General features: G+C 50.4%; 7 protein-coding genes across 7 annotated transcripts; 2 read left to right on the top strand and 5 right to left on the bottom strand.

Moving 5' to 3' along the window:
- Positions 1-95: 95 nt before the first annotated feature.
- On the bottom strand, positions 96-2,241 carry D7B24_003235 (uncharacterized protein; the record flags this gene model as incomplete). Its single annotated transcript, XM_028637428.1, has 7 exons — positions 96-167; positions 238-365; positions 419-483; positions 550-628; positions 679-1,608; positions 1,671-1,778; positions 1,845-2,241. The coding sequence occupies 7 exons, from the start codon at positions 2,239-2,241 to the stop codon at positions 96-98; spliced, it is 1,779 nt and encodes a 592-aa protein (XP_028497300.1).
- Positions 2,242-5,456: 3,215 nt separating this feature from the next.
- D7B24_003234 (uncharacterized protein) lies at positions 5,457-7,436 on the bottom strand (the record flags this gene model as incomplete). Its single annotated transcript, XM_028637427.1, has 6 exons — positions 5,457-5,524; positions 5,927-5,992; positions 6,069-6,268; positions 6,333-7,175; positions 7,232-7,311; positions 7,377-7,436. The coding sequence occupies 6 exons, from the start codon at positions 7,434-7,436 to the stop codon at positions 5,457-5,459; spliced, it is 1,317 nt and encodes a 438-aa protein (XP_028497299.1).
- Positions 7,437-8,539: 1,103 nt separating this feature from the next.
- Positions 8,540-10,230, top strand: D7B24_003233 (uncharacterized protein; the record flags this gene model as incomplete). Its single annotated transcript, XM_028637426.1, has 4 exons — positions 8,540-8,714; positions 8,780-9,540; positions 9,610-9,695; positions 9,756-10,230. 4 exons carry the CDS (start codon positions 8,540-8,542, stop codon positions 10,228-10,230), a joined length of 1,497 nt encoding a protein of 498 aa, XP_028497298.1.
- Positions 10,231-11,011: 781 nt separating this feature from the next.
- On the top strand, positions 11,012-12,508 carry ALDH5A1_2 (Succinate-semialdehyde dehydrogenase, mitochondrial; the record flags this gene model as incomplete). Its single annotated transcript, XM_028637425.1, has 1 exon — positions 11,012-12,508. One exon carries the CDS (start codon positions 11,012-11,014, stop codon positions 12,506-12,508), a length of 1,497 nt encoding a protein of 498 aa, XP_028497297.1.
- A 380-nt stretch (positions 12,509-12,888) lies between these two features.
- D7B24_003231 (uncharacterized protein) lies at positions 12,889-14,578 on the bottom strand (the record flags this gene model as incomplete). Its single annotated transcript, XM_028637424.1, has 3 exons — positions 12,889-13,696; positions 13,754-14,237; positions 14,290-14,578. The coding sequence occupies 3 exons, from the start codon at positions 14,576-14,578 to the stop codon at positions 12,889-12,891; spliced, it is 1,581 nt and encodes a 526-aa protein (XP_028497296.1).
- Positions 14,579-19,164: 4,586 nt separating this feature from the next.
- On the bottom strand, positions 19,165-20,378 carry D7B24_003230 (uncharacterized protein; the record flags this gene model as incomplete). The annotated part of the gene is made up of 4 exons (XM_028637423.1): positions 19,165-19,267; positions 19,320-19,371; positions 19,429-20,201; positions 20,251-20,378. The coding sequence occupies 4 exons, from the start codon at positions 20,376-20,378 to the stop codon at positions 19,165-19,167; spliced, it is 1,056 nt and encodes a 351-aa protein (XP_028497295.1).
- A 1,586-nt stretch (positions 20,379-21,964) lies between these two features.
- On the bottom strand, positions 21,965-22,508 carry D7B24_003229 (uncharacterized protein; the record flags this gene model as incomplete). The annotated part of the gene is made up of 2 exons (XM_028637422.1): positions 21,965-22,240; positions 22,296-22,508. The coding sequence occupies 2 exons, from the start codon at positions 22,506-22,508 to the stop codon at positions 21,965-21,967; spliced, it is 489 nt and encodes a 162-aa protein (XP_028497294.1).
- Between the last annotated feature and the right edge of the window lie 190 nt (positions 22,509-22,698).

Raw genomic sequence — 22,698 nt, 5'->3', positions numbered from 1 at the left:
CTGTAACTGACTTCACAGCGGATGTCGGCAGAGTTTCTGCGTGTGCTTGACTTGGTGGAACCATGCATAATTCGTCGAGCCAGCGAATGGTTAACTCAATGTACGAACCGGAAGTCTAGTTTCGAGCTTCCTTTATCCTTGGTCGTATCGAGGTAGTGAATCCGTTCCTGTTCCGTCGTCGTTAGCCTGTGATTTCCTCTCGAACTCTTAACAGGACACTCTAGGGCTCCAACGCACGTCTTCAGTCATCGCTTGCCACTTCTTCTCGCGTGATCTATTCTTGTAGATATAGAAGCCCTTTGCTACAATGTAGACGCAGATGTTCACGCAAGCAATGGCTACAAGAACACGATTGCCCCGGCGATCTATGAATTCATTAGCTGCACTACTCAAGCCACCAATCATGGCGATGACCTACATTCAGGCCGATCATCTTCGCGGTAGATGTTCGAGTAAATCACTCGAGCAAGCTGGACCATCATGCTAAGGATATGTCAGTGTACAGCGCTCCTCTAAGCACGGAGGCTCCACCGCGGAGGGCTGGCATACTTGTAAAGGGCTGCAGATACAGCCCGAGTGCGCACAGAATTGGAGTTTCGGCTTCCCCATGCGACGTGCATGGCATGCGCTGAATACCTGTCAGCGATGTCTTGGTCCGCATGGATGATCAAGACTCACGAGACGGATAGGACAGCAAGACTGTGACAATCGCGAATTGCGCCCACGGGCCAGCTGTAGAAGGCAGAATAGCGAGCGCAATCAAGTTCGGGAGATACCAAAACTGTGTAAAAACACCAAAAAGAGCACGCTCATTCCATCTTGTTGACAGATAGGTCATGATGCACATCATAACGGCACCAATGAATTGGCAAGGAATGCTGAGCAAGTTGGCATCAAAGGTGCCGAAGCCAAGATTTCGAAGGGTGAGGGTAAGGTACTGGTCAGGCGGACCGGCGGGAATCTCCCAGAGAAGTCCAAAGACGTAGATGGGCCAAAGCTCGTAGTCGCAAAGAGAGTGCCAAAGCATCTTAAGGTTGATGGCCTGCCGGTTGTGCATGTCGCACTTGGAGGGGTCATCACGTAGGATCCTGTTGACGAGGATCTTCTCCTCTCGTTCGTTGAACCAGCCCTTTGGCCGCCAAGGCCGTTTAGTTTGTGTAGGCGAGGGGGCCATCTTGAAAATAGACCATATGCCGATGGACAGCATGATGATCCCCTCGATCAAGAAAAGCCATCTCCATCCTTCATATCCGAGAACGCCTCGCATGCGAAGAACACCAAAAGCAATGATAGGCGCGATAATATCCGTGATTCGTCGCACGCACCAAAACATTGCCAACCTGAACGGCAGCTCGTTGCCCTTGAAGAAGTAGGTAAGGTAAAGTACGATGTCAGGAATGAAGCCGCCTTGCAGAACGCCGAGGATAGCGCGTGTGACAAGAAAACTGGTCCTACCGCTGAGGAAGAATTGAGCTCCTGAGACGAGGCTCCATGAGCACATGATGAAGGGGATCCAGCGGTCCGGACCCAATTTCTTGCTGATCATCTGAGAAGGCAGTTCAGCGCATAGGAAAGAAATTTGATACACTGTGTTTCCAAGGTTGTAGTCTACAGTCATTAGTGCATGGTTCTTTGGATGTGGCATGGGCGATCTGTGTTACTAAGCGTACCGTTGGTGTCCATTCCAAGATCTGGTAGGAAGTCATCGGTGTTGGCTTGCGAAAGGTTGCCACGACCGAGGTCTAGACCGAAGAAGGCAACACAAGCCCACACGGTGACTGTAAAAGAGACTGTTGAGTATCGGTCTGTTGAGTATCGGTCTGCAAAGAACGCTGGGCACATACTCTTAAGGTCCATCTTGTTGATGAGGGGTAGTTCCTCCTTCCATGTCCATCTGCAAGCCGGATCGAACCGATGCCGGTTTTCATAGCTTTCATGGGGCTTGAAGTAGGCAGCAGCAGCAGGGCTATCATACACGGAAGGCTGAGTCGCGATTGCATCGATATCGAAATCTTTCTTTCCGAAAAACTGGGTGAGAGGAAGAATGGGAATCTCTTGATGGACCAAGCCCTCACCCCGCTGCTCCAACTCAGTACGATGTTCTCGAATAATACGCTCACGGGCCTCGTCAATCTCTTCCTGTGACTGCTCTGTCGTCTTGTTCTCCGCGGCTTCAGATTGTTTGTCGCTTCGATCGGATGAGTCCGAAAGAGGGGGGCGATTCTTCTCAATATCGGACATCTTGATGGTTCGAGGAAAGTTGTCTATCGTCGTCTTTATTTCAACAAAGACCTAATGAGAACAAAAGGTCAAAAAAAAAAGTCATAGGCCTCATATGTAAGCCTCGGTCGCCGTGATCGGCCTTCCTGGACCATCAAAAGTCTTTCACTGCGGGTTTTGATCAAATGACAGACCCATTGGTCTGCATGCCGAGACTCTTGGTGTTCATGGCGGATTCAACGGTCCTGATATTTCGTGTTTGGCAGTCGTGAGTAGTACATGGTGCAGCCTCCAAGTTACGAATAGTTCTGGTGATCGTCACAGGCCTTATCGTGTGGCATCGGCAAATGGCGATAGTGGGTCGGCTTGAGGTTAACAGCACACGACTGATGTATTGCTTGTTATGTTCCATAATCAAGCCTTGGCCATGGGCATGGAATGAAGATAAGTATTCTGTTAATGATGTCATGTGAATACATGGTAGATAAACGAGGGTGCCTAGAGAACTTTTAAAGGGACATTGAAATTCATGAGTGAGCATCATTACGTGCTGATCATGATGATGCCTAGTGAAAGATGTGATCATTTAACGTTACGCAACCCATCCAATACAAAACACATCGATACATATATGATGTCGACGGTTAGTATGCTAATACTTTGTCCCCAGCCAGCACTAGAGGATGTAATACACCGCCTTGACCATAATATTGGTCAAAGGATGCATGTAGTCGGTTATGCCAGAATGAGTCGTGGAGTCACCCAGTGGCCGTAGGCCACACGCATGTACTTTTTGAGGGACGCGCGTAGCTCTCATGATGCAAGATCCCATGATATGTCGTGCTTTATATGCGACGATAGGGAGACGATGAAAACTGGGCAGACAGCTCTTAGCGGGTTGGCATATCTTGGCGTTCATGGGCTACGATGGAGACATCCAGACATGCTCGGTAATTTCCACTCAGGCCCTTGATCAGGAAAATCAAATCAAAGTTGGCCAGTACGCTTAAGAGACCGCCATTGAAGTTACTTGCTGCTCAAATAGCAAGTCGGTATCATGTCTTGCAGCCGTTTCGGCGGGGGTCGAAGGCGGTATTGTGGTGTGATTCGTGTGATGTCAAGGCCTTTCATCCCCGAGTCCAGCAACGTCTCGAACCGCCGATAATCTTCCAGATACGAATGACCACAAGAGGTCGGCCTTGGAAAGGAAATGGGGTGATAATGTGCGTCACCACATCTCTGACCCATTTTCCATCAGTGAGCTCGTGCAGTATAGGTTCTACAAGGGGCTGTTGCTGGCGTTGTTCGCACATGTCCATATCATGGACTATGTCGTAAGCTATTCCCTACGAGTACTTTCAATTCTTGTGATCAGGTACGCCATCGGTCAGGCACCGTGGCAAGGGTCCTGGCTCGGAAGGACCCAAGTCGCGGAAGCCAATATGTCATCCACGTCATATTACCAGCCAAGGCGGCGCCGAGCTTTCATAGTAGGCACCTACAAGAGCTATAGATAAATCTTATTAATCCAAATCTCTTGGCTTGTCACTGCGAGCCGGCCGAGGCCGATGTCGCTTTAGCCAGCATCAAATATTTATATGGAGAGATGATACGATTTCTGCGGCATATTGCGTGTTGTCGGAGCTGCAGAAAATTAATTTGATCCCCTTGCTAGAGCACTTTGGAGCGAGATATATTTCACGTCGTGCAAAGAAATTCCTGGGAAGTCACAAGCTGGCGAAAACGTGTCTAGGGTTGCGTGGAGCAATTTTTGACTGAACTTCTTCTGTACCTTGGTACCCTGATCGGATCATTCAGAGAGATGGATGGCTCCGGCTTCATAGCCTCGTTGGCGCAATGAAATGGCTGACTGCATGAGAATCCACATAGGCTCCGTATGATTCCTTGCGGATCGAGAGGTCAGCATCGCTTGTCACGTTAGACCCAACAGTGACATGAAATGATCTTTCTATCATTGTATACTCTTCTAAGACTCTGTGCCAAGCTGTGTTGAGTACGCTCGGAGATCATACACGTTCATTGGAAGTAAATTCCATAATACCAAAATATTTTGGCAGTTCACCTGATCCACATGATACATCACAAGTAAATGATAAAAATACAGAGGCTGATATTTGGATTAGACTGTGCTATGCGTACAATCTTTTACTACCTGCCCCTCGAGCTCTTGCCCTGAGACTTGCAATAAAGAATCACCGACTGCTGTCTCCGCTGTGGTGTTGTGGTTGACCGAGGAAGTTTCAAGACTGAGATCCGCGTCTTGTAACGTAGCAGATGGCGCACCATTTTCATTTCGACCTGTAAGGAACGCTGTCTGCTCGTGTGTATGAGGCCACCCCATTGGGTCCATCAAGTCGCCGAATGGAAAGGTTGAAACTGATGATATTGGCCAGGAGGGAGGCAGATCTTCGCCAATCGCAGGCATGGTCATGTCGATTGATTGTCCTGTGAAGTTATCGCACAGCATTTGAAATGCGCTGAAAGACGGGGGTTTCAGGTATGATGAACGATCGTATGAGGTGGTACTTGCCGAGACTGACCCCCTGCTGCGTCGCTTGGTTCGGTCCAAAGCATCATCATGCTTTGAAGAAAGAGAGTAGGGAATTGTCATGCTTGCGCTCCGCCGCTTTAAACCTCCACGCGTTTCCATCGAGGTGGCTAATCGCTGCCACTCGCTCTTGACGAGAATTACAACCTCAAGAGCCCGGGTGGCATTCCCGTAGGCATGTCCAATCTCACCAAGAGCATGACAGCACAACTGGAGATCATTCAAGGATACCCGAGAGCTGTAATCTGTCATAGTACAAACATCGTGGATGAACACAAGCGAGGCTGTGAATATGATGTGTACGATCTGAATATTTGTTCGGCGCAATGAATGCTCCTTTTGGTAGCGTCGAAGAATGTCGGCCACTTGGTGGGCAGCTGCTACACATCCAGCAATTGCGTCACCCAAAGCGACTTGGTCTCGGAGCGTTGGCCCATCGTCGCTATTGTGAACAAGGCTGCTCGACATGTAAGGGCGGTAGAGTGCTATCATGGTAGCGTGGAATTGCATGCTAATAATTATCAACATACAGAGCCTTCAAACAGCTTCGCCTGAAGTTGAGGGAAGATGATGGCATACTGAAGTTGCAGAACTGCAGGAACTACAGGATGCGTTTGCCCAGACGTCTCGAGTCTAAGCGCAGGATCTAAGCTGTCATGCCAGCTCTTCAGTCCTTGCTTAGTTTGGAAAAGAAACTCGGCAAGGGCTTTTGCGTCCAGTCGGCGACCTGAGTACCTATATCAAGTTGGTCAGAAGTTCGGAAACAGATCAACAAGACTGAGCCTAGCGTGGACTAACAGGGTAGCGTTGATTGTCCTCATGATCTCGCAAAGACAAATATTGGCATCTGTACACTGCTCGAGTGGGAATGCGAGCCCGGGCTCAGGTATGTCGGACTGGCCAACAGCACGCGGGTATGGTCTCCAAGTTTTACCGGTCTCGGCGTACTCCCACGGCCGGGGCGTTGTGATGTTCCTGATTCCCATACCCCAAGGTCTGCCGACGTACATACTCCACATGCTTTTCGAGCAGTTAGCTTTGCATCCAGAGGGCGTATTATGCTATCTTACTGCTCATGAACGAATACCCCCCAAAACGCAATCGCCCTGATCTTCAAATCGCGATCCGTTAGTAGACCTGTCAACTTGTGTTTCGAGACATCGAGATGCAAGCCAAGATCCGCACTGAGTCGTGCTGCCATGCCTGTGGGGGACAGTGTCAGAGGGTGCTTCATCGCTTTCCAGAGGAGCAGAGTAATGGTCCACCAGATGATACATACCACTATAAAGCCATCCTCGAGCATCACGTGTGAATGCAGCCTCCGACGCACTCATAACAACAAGAGCCTGAACCGTAGCCACCGTCGGGCTATCCATCTCAATGTCCAAGAGTGCCTTGGCTCGCGCAGAGAAGAATTCTGATGCAGGTTCGGGCAGGTCGAGGTCTTGATTTCCGGCTAAATTTGCTCCAATTGCACATCTGATGGTATGATAAGCATCAAAAGAGGTAATTGGGAAATACGCAAGGGATCAGCCCAACTTACATTGCGTTATTGAGCGTTTCCGAGTAGTAGGGGCTACTATTGCCGTGCAGAGTGGCGTTGTTCTTCTCCTCAAAGAAAACATCCTCATCAACGACATGGATGACTGGATCCTCCCACGCAAAATAAAGCTTTGCCAGGTGCATCTGGATTTGCCCGGAAACTTCGCGGTCCAAGCCTAAGCGCTGCAAAACACCTTGGCCCTCGGTCTCAACATGGCGAATCGTTGACCGGGAAAGCGACTGAAACCCATTTGGATGAACATGAAGGTTGGAAGTTGGGCCATAATACCGCAATTGACCATCTTCTGCAATTCGTAGCGCTCCCACACGTGCTGCTAAAATGTCGGTGATGTCACCTTCGGTATCTGTTGTATCTGCAAGACTTTCGAGGTCGGGAATCATGTCTTCGAAGGTCTGTAGGGGTGGGCTGTTAGTCGCACCAAGGTACATGAACGTTGAGCTATTGTAATGGCCAAGTTGTGGAATGCCGAAATCTGCGAGCTCTCCTTCCATCGCTGTTGATGACTCCGCAAATGTATTCGCCGCGTTATGTTGGGAGGGAGATATGGGTAGGGGCGATCCGGTAGATATGGAGTGGGTGCTGTGCTCAGGGGGGACTGGCCCGCGTGAACCCTCAATGTCGGGCGAGCTATGGCTTTCCGGTAACGGGGCCGGTGCGATATCATGAGAGTATGTGGTTGAAATTGTTCTCGAATCCGCCGTGGTCGCTTCCGAGGTTTCAGGCGACGAAGCCTGTGGTCGTTCCGTGTTGCTGTCGCGGAGGACACCCTCGAGTTCGGCAACCCGCGCCCTCAAATCGAGTATGACTCTTTTGGCTGAGATTCTGGCATTATCAAGTTAGGAACCTAGATGGATTTGGAACATGATGGATACACGCACTTTCTCATGTCAGCTTCGGCGTTGTAAACGCAGTCGAGCTGTGCGGTGGAACAGTTTGAACACGTCTTTGTGCCATCGCACTGTAGTTGAGATATTGTCAGTTCCAGCTAAGTCATGCTCACCCAGCACGGTTGCAGCTTCTGACCTTGACCTTGCGTCGCCTACAGTTGAGACAAGCACTGGTGACATGCTTCTTACTGCCCATGATGCTGAAAGGTATTGCGACTTCTCGATCCTCGCAATCAGGTCGCAATCAGGAAACTCCAGCCTGTTCGAGTGAATCATGGGATTTCTTCAACGCGACGACAAAAACGAAGTTGGAAAGCTGGTAGGCGGGGAAAGGCCACTGGGGATGAGGGGGAACTGGCAAGGGTACGGCCGTTTGTTCGCAATCCTACTGGGGTTATGGGCTGCAACCCCTTAGCCGTTCCATTACACCCTGCCTTTACGCTAGGATTTAGCGCACCCCAGGTTTGTGAGCGGGCGGAGGCGCTTCTTGCTCAGGCGTTCCCGAGTTGCGGAGAAATGATCAGCTGCCGTGTCCAATATCGGCCCGCAGCGGTCCACATATTTCACGAATGTGCAGGCAGGTCAGTGACCCTTTGTCATGGCGCTGGGCGTCGACATTTTGGTACGAGGGGCCGTGGGAGGGGATACTATCCTCCAAAGCCATTATCTGTGTTCGAACCAGCGAGATTGCGTGGTTCAGAGTCTCTCTCCAATCTGAATTATGTACCCGAGATGGCCAATGGACCTTTAGGGACAGTGTTATGGTCTTGGGTCGAAGAGGCGTGTGAGTGGCCATGCGGCTGGAATCGCTCGGATTTATAATCCCGAAGAAATCAAGGCCTCCGGAGTGTTGATCAGTTCGGTTGTGGTCAATACTTGACCGAACATCGAGAAACACTTCGGCATCGGATTTAACTTCCCTCGCCAGCAATCTGGAATCGATTGACGGAGCCAGCTTTTCGCAGTATGGGAGTAGATCAGTGTTTGCCTACCGATGCAGCAGAGTGGCCAATCTCTTTTCCAACTGCCATAAGGGTTGCCCAAATCTCCACGTCCAGTCTGTTCATCTCACCCACGACCAGACTCTTGTAATCAGACACTGACGTGCATTGAGTTGACATCATGTCTTCGTCGAAAACAATTATCATTGGCGGCGGAGTCGCCGCGATCGCCATGGCACACAAACTCAAATGTCAACTGGGGCATGAAGAATTCACTGTAAGTTATACCAGTAACGACCTTATACGTAAGGCTAATAAGGACACAGATCTATGAGAAGCGCGATGGCCCAGGCGGCACATGGATCGCAAACACTTACCCCGGATGGTGAGTTTCACGACCGCCGGTTGCCTTGACAATGACGTTGCTGAACTTCCCAGCGGTTCAGATGTGCCAATTCATCTTTACTCCTTCAGCTTCAATTTGAATCCGAACTGGACACAGGCTTTGGCTGATCAAGAGGAAATACTGGAGTGTAAGTCATAGCCGGTGGAATTCTCCCGTGCTGCGTAAGACTAGTGATTGACGTGATTTCTATAGACATCGAGTCAACAGTCGATAAGTTCCACTTGCGCAAACACTTTTGTTTTGGTATCGAATGTCTGGGCGCCGAATGGATTCAGGGTGCTTGGAAGGTCAGGTTCCGCGACGTTAACTCGGGCCAGCAGTTCACGGAACAATGTGCCATATTGCTGTCGGCTGTGGGAGGGTTCGCCGTTCCGCGAGAGGCTCGATTTCCAGGCCTCAGCAAGTTCAAAGGACACATTTTTCACACAGCTGAGTGGAACCACTCATTCGATTACACCAACAAACGGATCGCTGTCATCGGCAACGGTTGTAGTGCCGCACAGGTGGTGCCGGCCATTGCCCCTTCCGTCAAGAAGATCACGCAATATGCTCGCAGTCCTCAATGGTATCACCCACGGCCAAATAAGCTTTTCACACCATGGGAGAAGTTCTGTTTCAAGTACATCCCTTTGTGGCAGCGATGGCACCGTTTAGACCTCTTCCTCAAGACGGACCAGCTCGCCTCCGTCTACGGTTCAAACGCAAGCCAGGTCAGTGCAAGGCTGCAACTGGAAGATGAGGCAAGGCGGTATATCCTCCGTGAGGCGCCAGAGAGGTATCATGACTTCATTGTACCCAAGTTCCCGCTGGGTTGCAAGCGACGTATTTATGACCCGGGCTATTTGGCGTCTCTCCGCCGCGACAATGTGGAACTTCTAGCACAGGGTATACGAGAATTCACAGAGACAGGCCTCGTTAGCGAAGATGGTGTCGCCGAGGACTTCGATGCCGTGGTATTAGCCACTGGATTCAATGTGTCATCTTTTCTAGCACCCATGAAGATCATGGGTCGGCATGGCAAGTCTCTGCATGAGCAGTGGGAAGAACATCGTGGAGCTCAGGCCTACATGGGCACTTTTGTGCACAACCACCCCAACTTTGCTATCCTGTAAGTTCACAGGCTTCCCCTCTGAATTTGGCGAGACATTTCTGATGGCAATCTTAACAGCTTCGGCCCGAATACATTTCCAGCCTTCAATTCTGTCATATACTCAATTGAGGTGCAAGTGGATTACATTGCCAATGTTCTAATGAAGCCTATCATCGACGGGTATGCTTCGACAATTGAAGTCAGTTCAGAGGCTGAGGAGACCTTCGTCAGAGATCTTGATATTGTCTTGGCCGAGACCGTTTTCGCTGCAGGGTGTAGCAATTGGTACATCAACTCTGCTGGTCGCAATTCGGCAGCCTGGCCTGGCCTAGCCGCCACGTTCTGGAAAGCAACTTACTTCCCGAGGTGGACCGACTTTTCCATGAAAGGGGGCTCCGTATTTTGGCCAGTGCGGAAGCTGGGGAGACATGTTCTGGCGTCCACGACTCTGCTTAGCACTGTCATACTTGGTGCAGTTGTGGGCAAAGCATTCGCAACCATGGAATCCCTGCCTCAGCCACTACGGTCTCTCATTAGCCCAGTCAAGGGATAGAGATCTAGACCGAGGTGCTCTTTCGTAGACATCAATTAAGTCACATCGTTTTCAAAATCCAATCATGCTGTCACGTGCTGTCTGAGCGGCAACAATACCAATCCTCAGTGAATGGCGAAGCGAGAAGTCTGATTGACACACGCTCTACTAAACCTTTGTTGCCTCGACTTTTCATCATCACTCTCGTCATACTATTGCATAGTGACCACGCAATCAGGCACGTGCGACTGGCCGGCCATGACGTCCACTGAACGAGGAGTATCGATGCAAACGCGTCCAGCTCGCCGTTGTTCCAATTTCAATTTTGAGGCAGGCAGGCTAGATACCACCCGCCAATACAACTGGCAATGGTAGTCCAGCCACGAAACCGGCAATTCACGGCAAATGGCACTTTCGATGTACGGGACTTTGAGGGTTGATTGTGGAACATGAGGCTTCGCTTAGTGTGGGAGTTAGCCTATCCCAGAGTGGATTGATTCCGGTCGGAAATGGAATGCCGGTTAACCTGAAATGTGATGCCGGTGCTGGTGGCATAGCCGGCGGCGCGCGATGACCGGCATTCAACCGGGTTGCTAGCCGGGACCGGAAGTGTCGTTGACACAGTTCCGGCTACACATTCAACACTATAAAGCGATTATGGGGAGTTTGATGCGCTGGGCTCAGATCACAACCTCTGCCAATGATTTTGCTCTTTTAAACCTCTCCCATCCATTGCGCTGCGCTATATGTCCTATACCTGTTCAAGTATTATCAAGCATCAATCAGTCGTGCCTGAATCAACATGGGTGGCGCCGCTCAACTTCACCCAACGACGCTGAAATCAGCTGTTAGCGATCATTCTCTAATACGAGAGGATGCCTTTATCGGCGGAGAATGGGTCTCAGGATCCGAAACATTTGCTGTATACGATCCGGCAACAGATGGCGTCATCGCTAACATCGCCAACATGACGAAGGGCGATTTCGAACGTGCCATCAATCACGCCAATGCTGCATTCAGGAATTTTAGACACACCAAGGAGCACGATCGATCCAAATTGCTCCACAAGTACGCAGCACTCATTCGACAACACGCTAAAGATCTTGCTGTCATACTCACATTGGAAAACGGCAAAACGCTCGCGGAAGCTCAAGGCGAGGTCGAGTACGGCGCAAGCTTCATCACCTGGTTTGCGGAGGAGGCGATCCGAAATTATGGTGATATTATTCCATCTCAGCATGCGGGCAGCACCAACTTTGTTATCCGACAACCGATCGGCGTCTGTGCCATCATTGCTCCCTGGAACTTCCCAATTGCCATGATCACGAGAAAGCTCGGCCCAGCACTCGCTGCCGGCTGCACATGTGTCATCAAGCCTCCGAGCGAGACCCCACTCTGCGCTCTAGCTCTCGCACACTTGGCGGTGGAAGCTGGATTTCCCCCCAATGTCATTCAGGTCGTGCCAACGCGGGACAGATCAGCGGTTGCTGAGCTGTACACCAACCCCATCATCAAGAAGGTCAGCTTCACTGGATCTACAGGTGTCGGTAAGCTCATCACCAAAGAGGCTGCTGGTACAATGAAGAAGGTGTCGATGGAACTTGGAGGCAATGCGCCTTACATTGTCTTCGATGATGCAGACATATCCAAGGCTGTGGACGGCGTCTTGGCGTGCAAGTTTCGCTGCTCTGGTCAGACCTGTGTGTGCGCAAACCGTCTTTATGTGCAGAAGGGTATACACGATGCATTCATTGATGCACTTCTTGAGCGTATGAAGTCGTTCAAGGTTGGATCTGGCATGGATCCGACAGTGACACACGGTCCACTCATCAACCGCGCTGCGGTTGACAAGGTCAAAAGTCACATTGACGACGCCGTGTCGAAGGGCGCCAAGTTGATCTGGGGCGGTCAGACAAGAGAAGATCTCGGCCTCGGGAGCAACTTCATCGAGCCTGCGTTGCTCACTGGCGTCACTGCCGCCATGGCAGTTGCTCGCGATGAAACTTTTGGGCCCTTAGCACCTGTCTTTGCTTTCGACACTCTGGAAGAGGTCATTGAGCTTGCCAACGACACGGAGTTTGGGTTGGCGGGCTACTTCTTCTCCAATAACTTGAAGACGATTTGGGCCGCAGCTACTCAGCTTGAGGTTGGTATGGTGGGGGTCAACACTGGGAAGATCAGTGCCGCAGAGGCGCCTTTTGGTGGTGTCAAGGAGTCTGGTCTGGGCCGCGAGGGCAGCAAGTATGGCCTTGCTGAGTTCCAGGTGATGAAGAATATTACTTTGGGAGACATGAGCTAGACATGCATAACGAAATGGAGCATTCAATGAAGGACACTACGCATGTCAGTATCCCAAAGAGCGACACCTTATACTGTAAGATAATAATTGGGTGCTTGATTGAGTTATAAGATGGGAGTCACAAATTCAGAAACTCCTCGACACTTGCAATGACTTTAGGTAGCATAAAAATAATTGATACTGGGCAGCAAATCATATCGTCCTCTGGATGATGATTCTAAACGTTCTACGTGTTCATATTTTTCCACGCTCCAAAAACCGGTCAGGGATCTCCACATGTTTGGCTCTAAGGTACTCCGCCAAGTTCTTTCCCAACACGTCATACGTAGAGCTTGAAGCAACACCACGATCCAGATGATCCTTGAGTAAAAAGTGTACCGCTAGGATCTAATCAGTGAGGGGTACTTCCAAATAGAGACCATGAGCTTACCGCAAATATTAGGCAATTCGAAGCGGGAGATAGGCTTGCCAGTATCATCGTCTCCAAGCAGCTCCCTGATCTTGTCAACAGTGAGGACGCTGCGCAACCAGTCCCATTCATCAGCCTGTCGAACAAAGAATCCCACGTTGCAGTCCGACCCCTTATCACCAGAGCGCGCATGAACGATATACCCGAGGGGAGCTCTGGTGGTAGGGCCAAAGCTATCCACGTTAACTGGGTTCGAGGTCTCATAAGTATCCTGATCCTGAACGAATGCCTCTGTGTCTGATGGAGGGGGTATCGAAAGCTCTAGCCCCTTACTGGGGAGGTGCACAACGTGGCTGATACTGGCTTGAGGTAGGAGGCTGACCCAATATTCATAATAAGGCTTGGGTTGAGCTTGGCGAGCATCAACACCAAACGTGGCACCTGGATAGCTCTGCATTATGACATCCGAAACTGGACGGAAAAAGTTGCTCAAGGCCAAGTCCTCTTCATTGCGCGCCTGGGCGAAAATTCGAAGGTCGACGGTAGCGGCATCCTGGCTACGCGGGTCTTCGGGGCAACGTCCGTTGGTGCGGAACTTGAGGCAGTGAAACCTGGACTCGTCGAGCAAATGCCTCACCTGTGTTTCTATCATATGCGCCTTTTCTTCGATATCAAGACCTACGAGGAAGTAATGACCCTCAGCTTGATAGCCACCCTTCGCTGTAATTCCTACCTTTGTCGTTGGTGGCGGCTTCATGCCTTTAACACCAGTGACCAGGCTGTCAAAAAGTCAGTTCAAATGAAGTAGATTTTCCCATCATGTTATTTGGACTCACACTCGATCTTTTCCACTTTGCAGTATCTCGATGCCATCGAGCCGAGCAACGACGTCGGAATTGTAGTAAAGCGGGCCTTGAATTTCGTACAAGAGCTGCGCTTTGCAGGTATCCACTGTCACCATGCCGTCTCGGCCTTCCTGCTTTGTCACGATAAAGTGGCCATTGCTTGCCATTTCAATGATGGGGAAGCCGAGGTTCGTGACTTTGCCAGGAAGGCTTTTAAAACCAGAAAAATTTCCGCCAGTCACGTATGTTGAACACTCGATGAAGTGACCAGCGACAAAAGCGCCTGCAAGTTCCTCGTACGATGTTCGACTCCATCCATAGTGGTAAGCTGCAATGCCAATGGTGGGAGATGCATCCGCCACGCGTCCGCAGAGCACAATGTCGGCGCCCTGCTTCAGAGCTTCGCAAATGCCCCAACCACCTAGGTACGCCTGTGCGTAGATTGGTTCGAATTCCCAATCCCTCAGGTTTCGACCTAGAATATTGTCAGCAGTGCGTATCAGTGATGAAGTCAGAGGATCCCATACCATGCGTCAGACTTTTGAAGTCATTTCCTTCCTTGAAGGATTTCTGGAAAGCCTCTAATACCTCGTCTCCTGCGACCCAAGCCACGGTTAAATCGAGACCCAAGTCCTTGATTTTTTCAACAACCGTCTGATAAAGCTTTTCTGTGCTGCTTGCACCAGCATTGACTGCGACTTTGATCTTCCTTGAAGCAAGGTGTGGAAGCGCCGGGACGAATGCTTCCAAAAAAGACGGCTCGAACTCATCGGAGGTGCCGTGGCTGTCCACCTTTCCGCCCGCGCGGGTCGTCATATTGTATTCTGACATCCAGTCGCCCACGATGAAAGATACGTCTTCATTCTTCGCAATGTCGGCAAAACCATGACGTCTGTCGGTTACTGATCCCGAGGCGGATGCTATGCGGAGCCTGTACTGTCCTGCGGAGCCCATCTTTGCGTCGTCGTGGGCTCTCTGAAGGAGTGTGGAGTCAATCTTGAAAACGTGTGGAAGGCTAGGCTGGATAGCTCTGTTGCATGAATGGTAAATCTTAGCAAAAAGGTGCCCATCGTGGTTCTTTTGGAGTCAAAAATGATGCTCTGTTGCATGAGCTTGGGTTTACCGAGGGCGGATTTTGATTATGATTATACAACCCCTCGGATGGCTTGGATGGACGTTCGGTGCCACACCAGCTTAGTGGTGCCGGGAGCACGAAGCCCCGCTGAACCATCATGCTGTGACCTGACGGAATTAGATTCCGGCGTCTCGTGGCCGTGTTAGCGTGCTGGCATCCCTGAGTCAGAACAGTCGATGAACCACACCGGGGACTTTCTTCCAGATTTAGGGTAACGCAGGGGACGGGTGGTAGCGCTGCTGCCCCATGTTGCGAACCACCGCCGTGCCAACACTCCCAAGGCGCCAGTGTAACCCACACCAGCGCGACTGGCTGTGTCTAGGCCCTCCAGCAATGACTTGGGAGCGTGAACATTTAGCCTACGCCACTAAATGGGCGAAAGGTTTCCAGAAAACATGCGGCCTGGCGCTCTTGATCACATTTCCAGCGTTCAGGTTGATATGGAACGCCAATCTATCGTCGCTAAGCTACTCATCATCCTAAAACTTGTAAAAACAAGATCCTAATAGCACAAACTGCCTACCAACACATCCTTTTCCGCATGTCCCCATTCGGATGCGTGGTGCACCCCAGAAGCGCCAGACTGCGCTGACTCATGCCATCCAGATTCCCACACCAATCGTGCAGGTCGTCGTGAATTTGGCTACGTCCTATCAATACACGTAGCGAAAAAGCGGTGATTTATCCCCCATCAGGCGAAGTTCTTCTGCAATAGAATGTAAGCCACGGGTGTCAGGTCATAGTATCTGGCGTGGACTCACCAGCTGTGAAACGATTGCATACGTCCACTTCTGACATCTCCGCGCGCTTTGCATTGATGTACTTCAAAAAAAGTTGGAGGATGACAGTGGAAATAATAGCCGCGAGGATTATACCCGCAGAGAGTCCGTATCCTAGCCAGTATTGAGGCGCTTGGTCTTCCACAAATATGTTCGAACCAACGGCGCCACCGAGGTTGCCAACGGTCATGAGCAGTGCCATGCCAATAGCCCGCTTAAAAGAGGGGGCAAGATTGTTCCCAACCCAGGAGATGCACCCGATGATTGAAGGGTAAAGCCCGCCTGTGATGAAAAAAAGGAAAAAATACGTCAGGCCGGGAAGACCGGGGTGTGGGATACTGAGCACACCAACATAGCCGACCAGGGCGATGCAAAAAGGTATCACAATGAAGACCCAGCGCGTTTTACGCCGATCAGCCAGACGGGCAAAGAAAATTGTAGAGCATGCGCCAAAAAGATAGATCGGAATGGTCAGGAGCTGCGCTTGTGCTGAGGTATATCCAAGCTCTCGAATGATGGTCGGCGCAGCAAAACTGAAACCATAGACGCTGATACTGTGGAAAAGAAAGATTTAGTGTCCGTCATACTTAGGATATCCCGCTATCTGATGTCAATGAGTTAACTTACCTGTTTCCCCAATAAATGATGACTGCCAAGTAGATTTTCCAGTCCGCCATGGCTGACCACAAAAGCTTCCAGTCGAACTTTTGGTCGCGGTCGTCGCCTTCGCCGTCAGACAGGCCAATGTCATGCTGCATACGTGCGAAGAGGAAGCATTTTTCTTCAGCGGTCAGAAATGATGCAGATCTCGGGCCATCGGGAAGAATCCAAGGGATGGAAACTCCTACCAGCACGGTGAGAATGCCTTCAATGATGAAGATCCACCGCCAACCACTCAGACCCCCAACGCCATCCAGATGCTGAATTCCAAAGGCTAGTAGGCCTGAGAAACCACCGGCTAGTGACGCAGCCGAGAAAAATATAGCCATACGAGTCTGCAGCTCCCAGCGACAGTACCAAGTGGTCAAAAGGTACGTGGCAGCTGGGAAGAATCCTGCCTCAGTCACACCAAGAAGAACCCTTGTAACAATGAGGTGCTCGTAGGTCCTCACTATCCCTTGAAGTGTAACGACCTATGCTACATCAGACTCGCGTAAATCGTGACTTGCAAACATCGGGACTTACCGTTCCCCAAGCAATGACAAGTAAGGTGAGCCAATGAGATGGTCTCATGAGCTTGAGAACGATGTTGCTTGGCACTTCAAATAACGCATAGGGAAAGAAAAAGACCGTCAGTGCCATGTTGTACTGTGGTCCAGTGAGAGCAAGGTCATCGTTCATGCCCGCAATACGGGCATTTCCAATATTGGAGCGGTCAACGAACGCCAGGATATACAGAACTGTTAACGGTGGTAGGACTCGCCAATCGATCTTACGCAATAGTCGTTTGGTTTCCGTTGGATCAAACGATACGTTCTAAGCTCTGTCAGCGGACGGCTACCGTTTGAATACCTTCAACACCCCACCTCAGTCTCAACGTCGATCAAAGTCTTTTGGTTGGTTCTGTTGTTCTCTTTAGTTTCGGCGTGCTCGGATTCGTCTCGCATTTCATTGTTCAAGGATTTCACTTCCATACTGAACGGCTTTCTAATAAATGGCTGATCCGAGAAGACTGAATTAGAATCGTGCAAGTTGTTGGGAGGTGTCAGGAGAATGATGATCAGCTTTGTTCATTGCGTAGGGTAAGAAAGTAAGAAGGCATCTTGCACAGGAATGACGCTTGCTGAAAGCTGCCGCAAGTTTCTTCCTGCCTCCCTAGAGCGTAAAACCGGTTGTGCTAGCATATCACGGTAAAGGTTCCCAGCCGGAAGTGTGGGGGAATGGTGCATCAGCCTTGAGTGGTTGGGTAGGGGAGAGCGCGGGGTGACGAGACCTAGCTGTCGATCACCGGGGTAGCCCCGGAAACATTTCCCGGAGCCACAGATGACAGATCGGCGTCCCTACGCCCGAGTGCCCCTAGTTCAAGTTGTATACCCTTGAAATTCGTAAACTTGCTAGCTTCATATCAAATAGGCAATGGCTGTGTGGGGGTTCAAGGATGGGGGTGGACCGCTCTTTTTTAAATGGAAGGGTGATGCCACCAACTCTGAGCCAAGGGCATGTAAGACAAGCCGAGACACCAGCCATATCGTGCCTTTAGTACAATCTTTGCCATGCCCAAAGAAATTCCAGCGTTGGCGGCCCCAGCCCATCTAATTCCCAAAGGCACCTGTACCTGCACTCTGTCTATGATCGATACCAGCTGCTATCTTACTGTGCCTGCCGACACCCTTGTACAACCGCCAATCAAGGGTCATGAGTTGTGGAACTTGCCGACCTTCTCCTTCCTTATCCGGCATCAGAGTTCTGGCCGACAGCTTCTCTTCGATCTCGGTTGCCGAAAAGACTTTTGGAATCTGCCGGCTCCCATCGCGGATGTCATAGACCTCAAAGTCCCTGGTATCAGGGTCGACTCAGACCTGTCAGACATCCTGATCAAGGGTGGAACTAATCTCGAGAATATCGAGGCAGCCATTGTGAGCCATCATCACTACGATCATACGGGGAACCCAGCATCTTTCCCCCAGAGCATGGCCCTGGTTGTTGGGCCAGGGTTCTCGGACGCCTTCATGCCTGGCTACCCAACAAATCAAAATTCTCCACTCTACGAAGACGCTTTCAAAGGCCGAGAGGTCCATGAGATGGATTTCTCCGACTGTCAGAATGTCGCAGGGTACCCAGCAAGAGACTTCTTCGGAGACGGCAGCTTGTACATCTTGAGCACCCCGGGCCACGCCATTGGGCACATCTCTGCCCTCGTCAGAACAGACGAGAGCTCATTCGCCTTTCTTGGTGCCGACATTTGTCACTTTGGTGGCTCGTTCAGACCAACACCCTACCTCCCGATGCCATCGTCAATCAGTTCCAGCGACTTGAGCCGCGATGACAACCCAGCCCAAGAGTATCCTGCAGCCATATTCACGGGCTGTCACCCAAAGGCTTATAGCTGTAGAACCACTCCATACTATGAGGTGTGTGCTAGGGAAGACTCCTGGTATGTGAATCCGCCAGCAGCAGGTGCAAGTATAGATAAGCTCAAGAGTCTGGACGCGAATGGGGATGTACTTGTACTTATCGCGCATGATCCGATCGCAAGCAAGGTCCTGCCTCTTTTCCCGGCCGGCACTCTTAACGGATGGAAATTGACAGATTGGAAAACGAAGCTTAGATGGGGGTTTCTGGATGAATTGCCGCAGGAAGATCGAAAACGAAAGTATTTGGTGGATGGGACTTATCGCAACGGCAAACTTGTCAAACCTTTAGATATCTTGGATGTAAGTCCGACGTAGCTTTGAGCTGCCATAGAAAACAGTTTGATTACACAAAAATTGCGCTCATGGCGAAAAGACCAGGACTCGTTTGCTAAGGCTACTTAACCATCTTTCCCATCATTTCTCGGCATCAAATATGACCTTCAGGGACTTCATGCTGTCGAAGATCTCGTACCCTTTGACGGCATCGCTGAGAGGCATGATAGTGTCAGTCATGAAGCTGCGAGTCGTTAGTTGACTGGTCAACAGAAAAGGACCAGTGGTATGCTCACTCCAGAAGTGGTTGCTTCTTCTCGAGAAGAGCTAGTGCGCGAGGGAACATGCCTGTAGAAATCTGGGGTTAGCTGCTTGAATAACAACCATTTTGCGGGGTTGACTTGCTTCGAACTGGACATCTGCCCATCTTCACCGTAAGATTCTTGCCATATGCTTGGTTTCCCGTCCATGGGATCTCTCCATTGTGGACACCCACGCTTGAAATTGTTCCCCAAGGCCTTAGAAGCTTGAAGCCTGTATCCAACGCAGAGCTGTGGCCTACCACCTCGATGACGATGTCCGCACCTCGACCTTCGGTCAGTTCCTTGACCCTTGCTTCGAGCTCTTCTGCCTGTGTCAGATAATTCCAAGGTTCGGCCCCAAGTTCCTTCGCTTTTTCCAGTCTTGAAGGCACACCATCGACTGCGAGCAGGGCCTTGGGCTTATACTCCAAGGCCGCAATGAGGGCGCATAGACCAACTGGACCGCAGCCTATCAAGACAACCACCGCCTCTTCGGCAAAGCTCTGCGACGCCAATGCGTTTTCAGCAGCAAAAAACCCTGTGGGAAAGATGTCGGCCATGAGGCAAAGTTTGAGCTCGTCGATACCGGGGGGAGCTTTGACAACCGTTGAGTCCGCCCAGGGGACCCTCACGTACTCAGCCTGCGCGCCGTCAAGCAGGGGGCAGCCAAAAAGGAGGCACTCTTTGCAACGGGACGAAAATCCTCGGGAGCAATAAAAGCACTCTCCGCAGCTGACGGTAAAAGGGCTGACAATTTTGTCGCCGACCTTGAGGTTCTTCACGTCCGAACCAACCTCGTGTACCGTCCCAGAGAATTCATGGCCCATGATAAACCCTGGTGCAGATGGTTGATGGCCTCGGAAGACATGAAGTTCGCTGTCATTGCCGTCAGGATACAATCTTGGCATGGTGCTGTGCATCATACCTGCCGCACAGAGCCGTGTACCGGACCTTTACGATGACGTCTTTGGCATCCCTGACCGTGGGGACTGGTCTGTTCTGTACTGATATCTGCTTCGGCCCATCGAAGACGACGCACTTCATTGCTGACATATTGTTTGAGGCGCTTCGTATTTGTCGCAAATTTGAAATAATACCTGGGTGTAGATGAACTTTGTTGGTGGCACAATGAACAAGCGTGGCAAATGGGCTGCCACCCACCCTTGTCTTATCTATTCAAAGCCTCGGCGCACGACCAAACGACCCCGCACATCCAGCCGGTTCGCGACCGATGCCTCTTCTGGACAGCCGTGGGCACACACCACACACACTCTTCCGTCGGGGCGGGTCATAGCCTCGGCCGATGGACATGCGGCCCAGCATTGCAGCAGAGGTCCGGAGCAAAGCCGCTCGGACCGGAAATCAATTCCTAATGAACGAACGAACATGAAGCTGCCGTCTTGGATTCATTCCACGAAGGCAATTCTTTCGCTCTCGTCGGACCATAACAATGTAGCCACTCACGCATTGTGATATTCAACTGCGCTATAATACACTGCATGGCAGGTCATGCTCATCGCGCAATGATATTTATCGCATTGTGTTGGCTTGTAGAGAGCCGTCCCATTAGAGTAATAACGTCAATCAAGTAAATAAACAAATGTAGTCAAGGGCCTGGAAGTATATGCAGGAATCTCTGTAAGCTGTTCGCTGCAACCTGTCATATTCAAGAGAAATATTGAAGCGGTCCTCAGTAAAGAATATATTCAGTGGCTTAGTATTGCGCGTTATCCTATTGTTGTAAGGTCGGGGAGTTGGACAAGAGACAGTGAGCAACGGTAAACGCACTGCGCGTCGAATGTTGATCTTCCACATCGTTCTGCAGCGTTTACATGCTTTTAGATAGGATTACCTTCAATTTCGTATTATAACTGCTTGAGGTAAACATTCTTTTGTTGAGAAGGCTTCACTGCTTACGTGAGCCCCGATTCACTACTTGAGCTATACTGAGAGCTCTCAATAGGTACCTTAGGGTTGGTGATACAAGACTTGTGGTGAATTGATATTATCTCTCTGATCCACTGCTAATGGTCTGAATCACCACTTTATATCTGATCCATAAATCATGTGCGCTGTGGATCGCAGGCTACTGAGAGCGGTGAATCTCAGCACCTGGTGATCACCCATATCTGTGCATCACATACGGTGATTATGAACCCAGGCGATCCCCAAATTTGGGTTTAACGGTTTCACATCCCCATGGATCTTGAAAAAGAAACCCAGGCAATGCTGAGTTACATTCTACTGTATGATTGATATAGCACCACACGAATATGACCCCACTGTATAATAAGTGACGTTTGCTTCACATATCAATCCCTAGCAGGTGCAGAGAGTGATACCAGCATGCGAGCTGTCCCAGGTTCTAGTATACAACAACATCACAGACAGTAAGCAACATGGGGGCATCATCAGAACTCTTGTGCTTCCTGATGATGGCCCTGAGAATAACAGTATATGTTTTCTCATGGGGATAGGAAAGAGCATATTGATCTCCCAAAAGGAATTACAGAACGTAATCCTCATGTTTGGCATTAGTGGTAGATCTATGATCTCATAGCTTTATATTTAGTCCACAGCAATTAACCAGCTGCTGCGACAATCATTCAAAATCCCGCTGACTCGACATTTCCCTTGGGCTAAACCTTCAACAACGTAATGTCCATGCCGTCCTTGCCACCCGTGGCCTTTGAAGCATCACCGACGACGAGGTTTTCGTAACCGACCATGTACGTCATGGGGAGCGCCATGAATCTGTTGCAGTCGTCGCTCAAGGCTGCAGCATACTCCTTGCTATTGTAGAAGGCCAGCCAGTCATTCCAAGTCCTAACCCATAGCTGCGCACACCCATCATAGTCCAGAAGCCTTTCTCCCAGGCTTCGAGCTCTCTCCTTCATCTCCGGCGTCTGGTGATGCTATTGCCGTCTCAGCTGTTACTCTTTGCGTGCACATCGCGAAAAAAACGCTTACCTGTGCGTATCGTACAATGTGTTGACGAAAAGCTTGCGTGGCCACAGCGAGATCAGCGTGCACCGTGCTCCAGTGACCAAAGAACGTGTCGTAGTCGATGGAGTCAATCTTCCTGAAGAATACGGAGACCTTGATGCACGGCTGAAGATTGGGCTCAGCATCGTAGTCCAGCTGAGTATGCGTGAAGCTGTGATCAATCTTTTGCCACGGCATATTGGAAAGAACAGGGGGGTGATGGGGCAATGGAGCGAGACGAATGTTTGCAGGGACTTTGTGGCGTATGCGGTCGAGAATCAGGACGAGGTTGATATGGGACCAGAGTTTGGAGACTTTTAAACGATGTCCGAGACGATCATGACACACGTCAGCCATTGAAGGCCTCTACGAAAGGCCTGGCCGGGAT

This window comes from Verticillium nonalfalfae, assembly GCF_003724135.2.
Source record: "Verticillium nonalfalfae strain VnAa140/NRRL 66861 chromosome Unknown scaffold_19, whole genome shotgun sequence".
NCBI classification, from domain to species: domain Eukaryota; kingdom Fungi; phylum Ascomycota; class Sordariomycetes; order Glomerellales; family Plectosphaerellaceae; genus Verticillium; species Verticillium nonalfalfae.
This window is presented reverse-complemented; position numbering and strand designations above follow the sequence as displayed.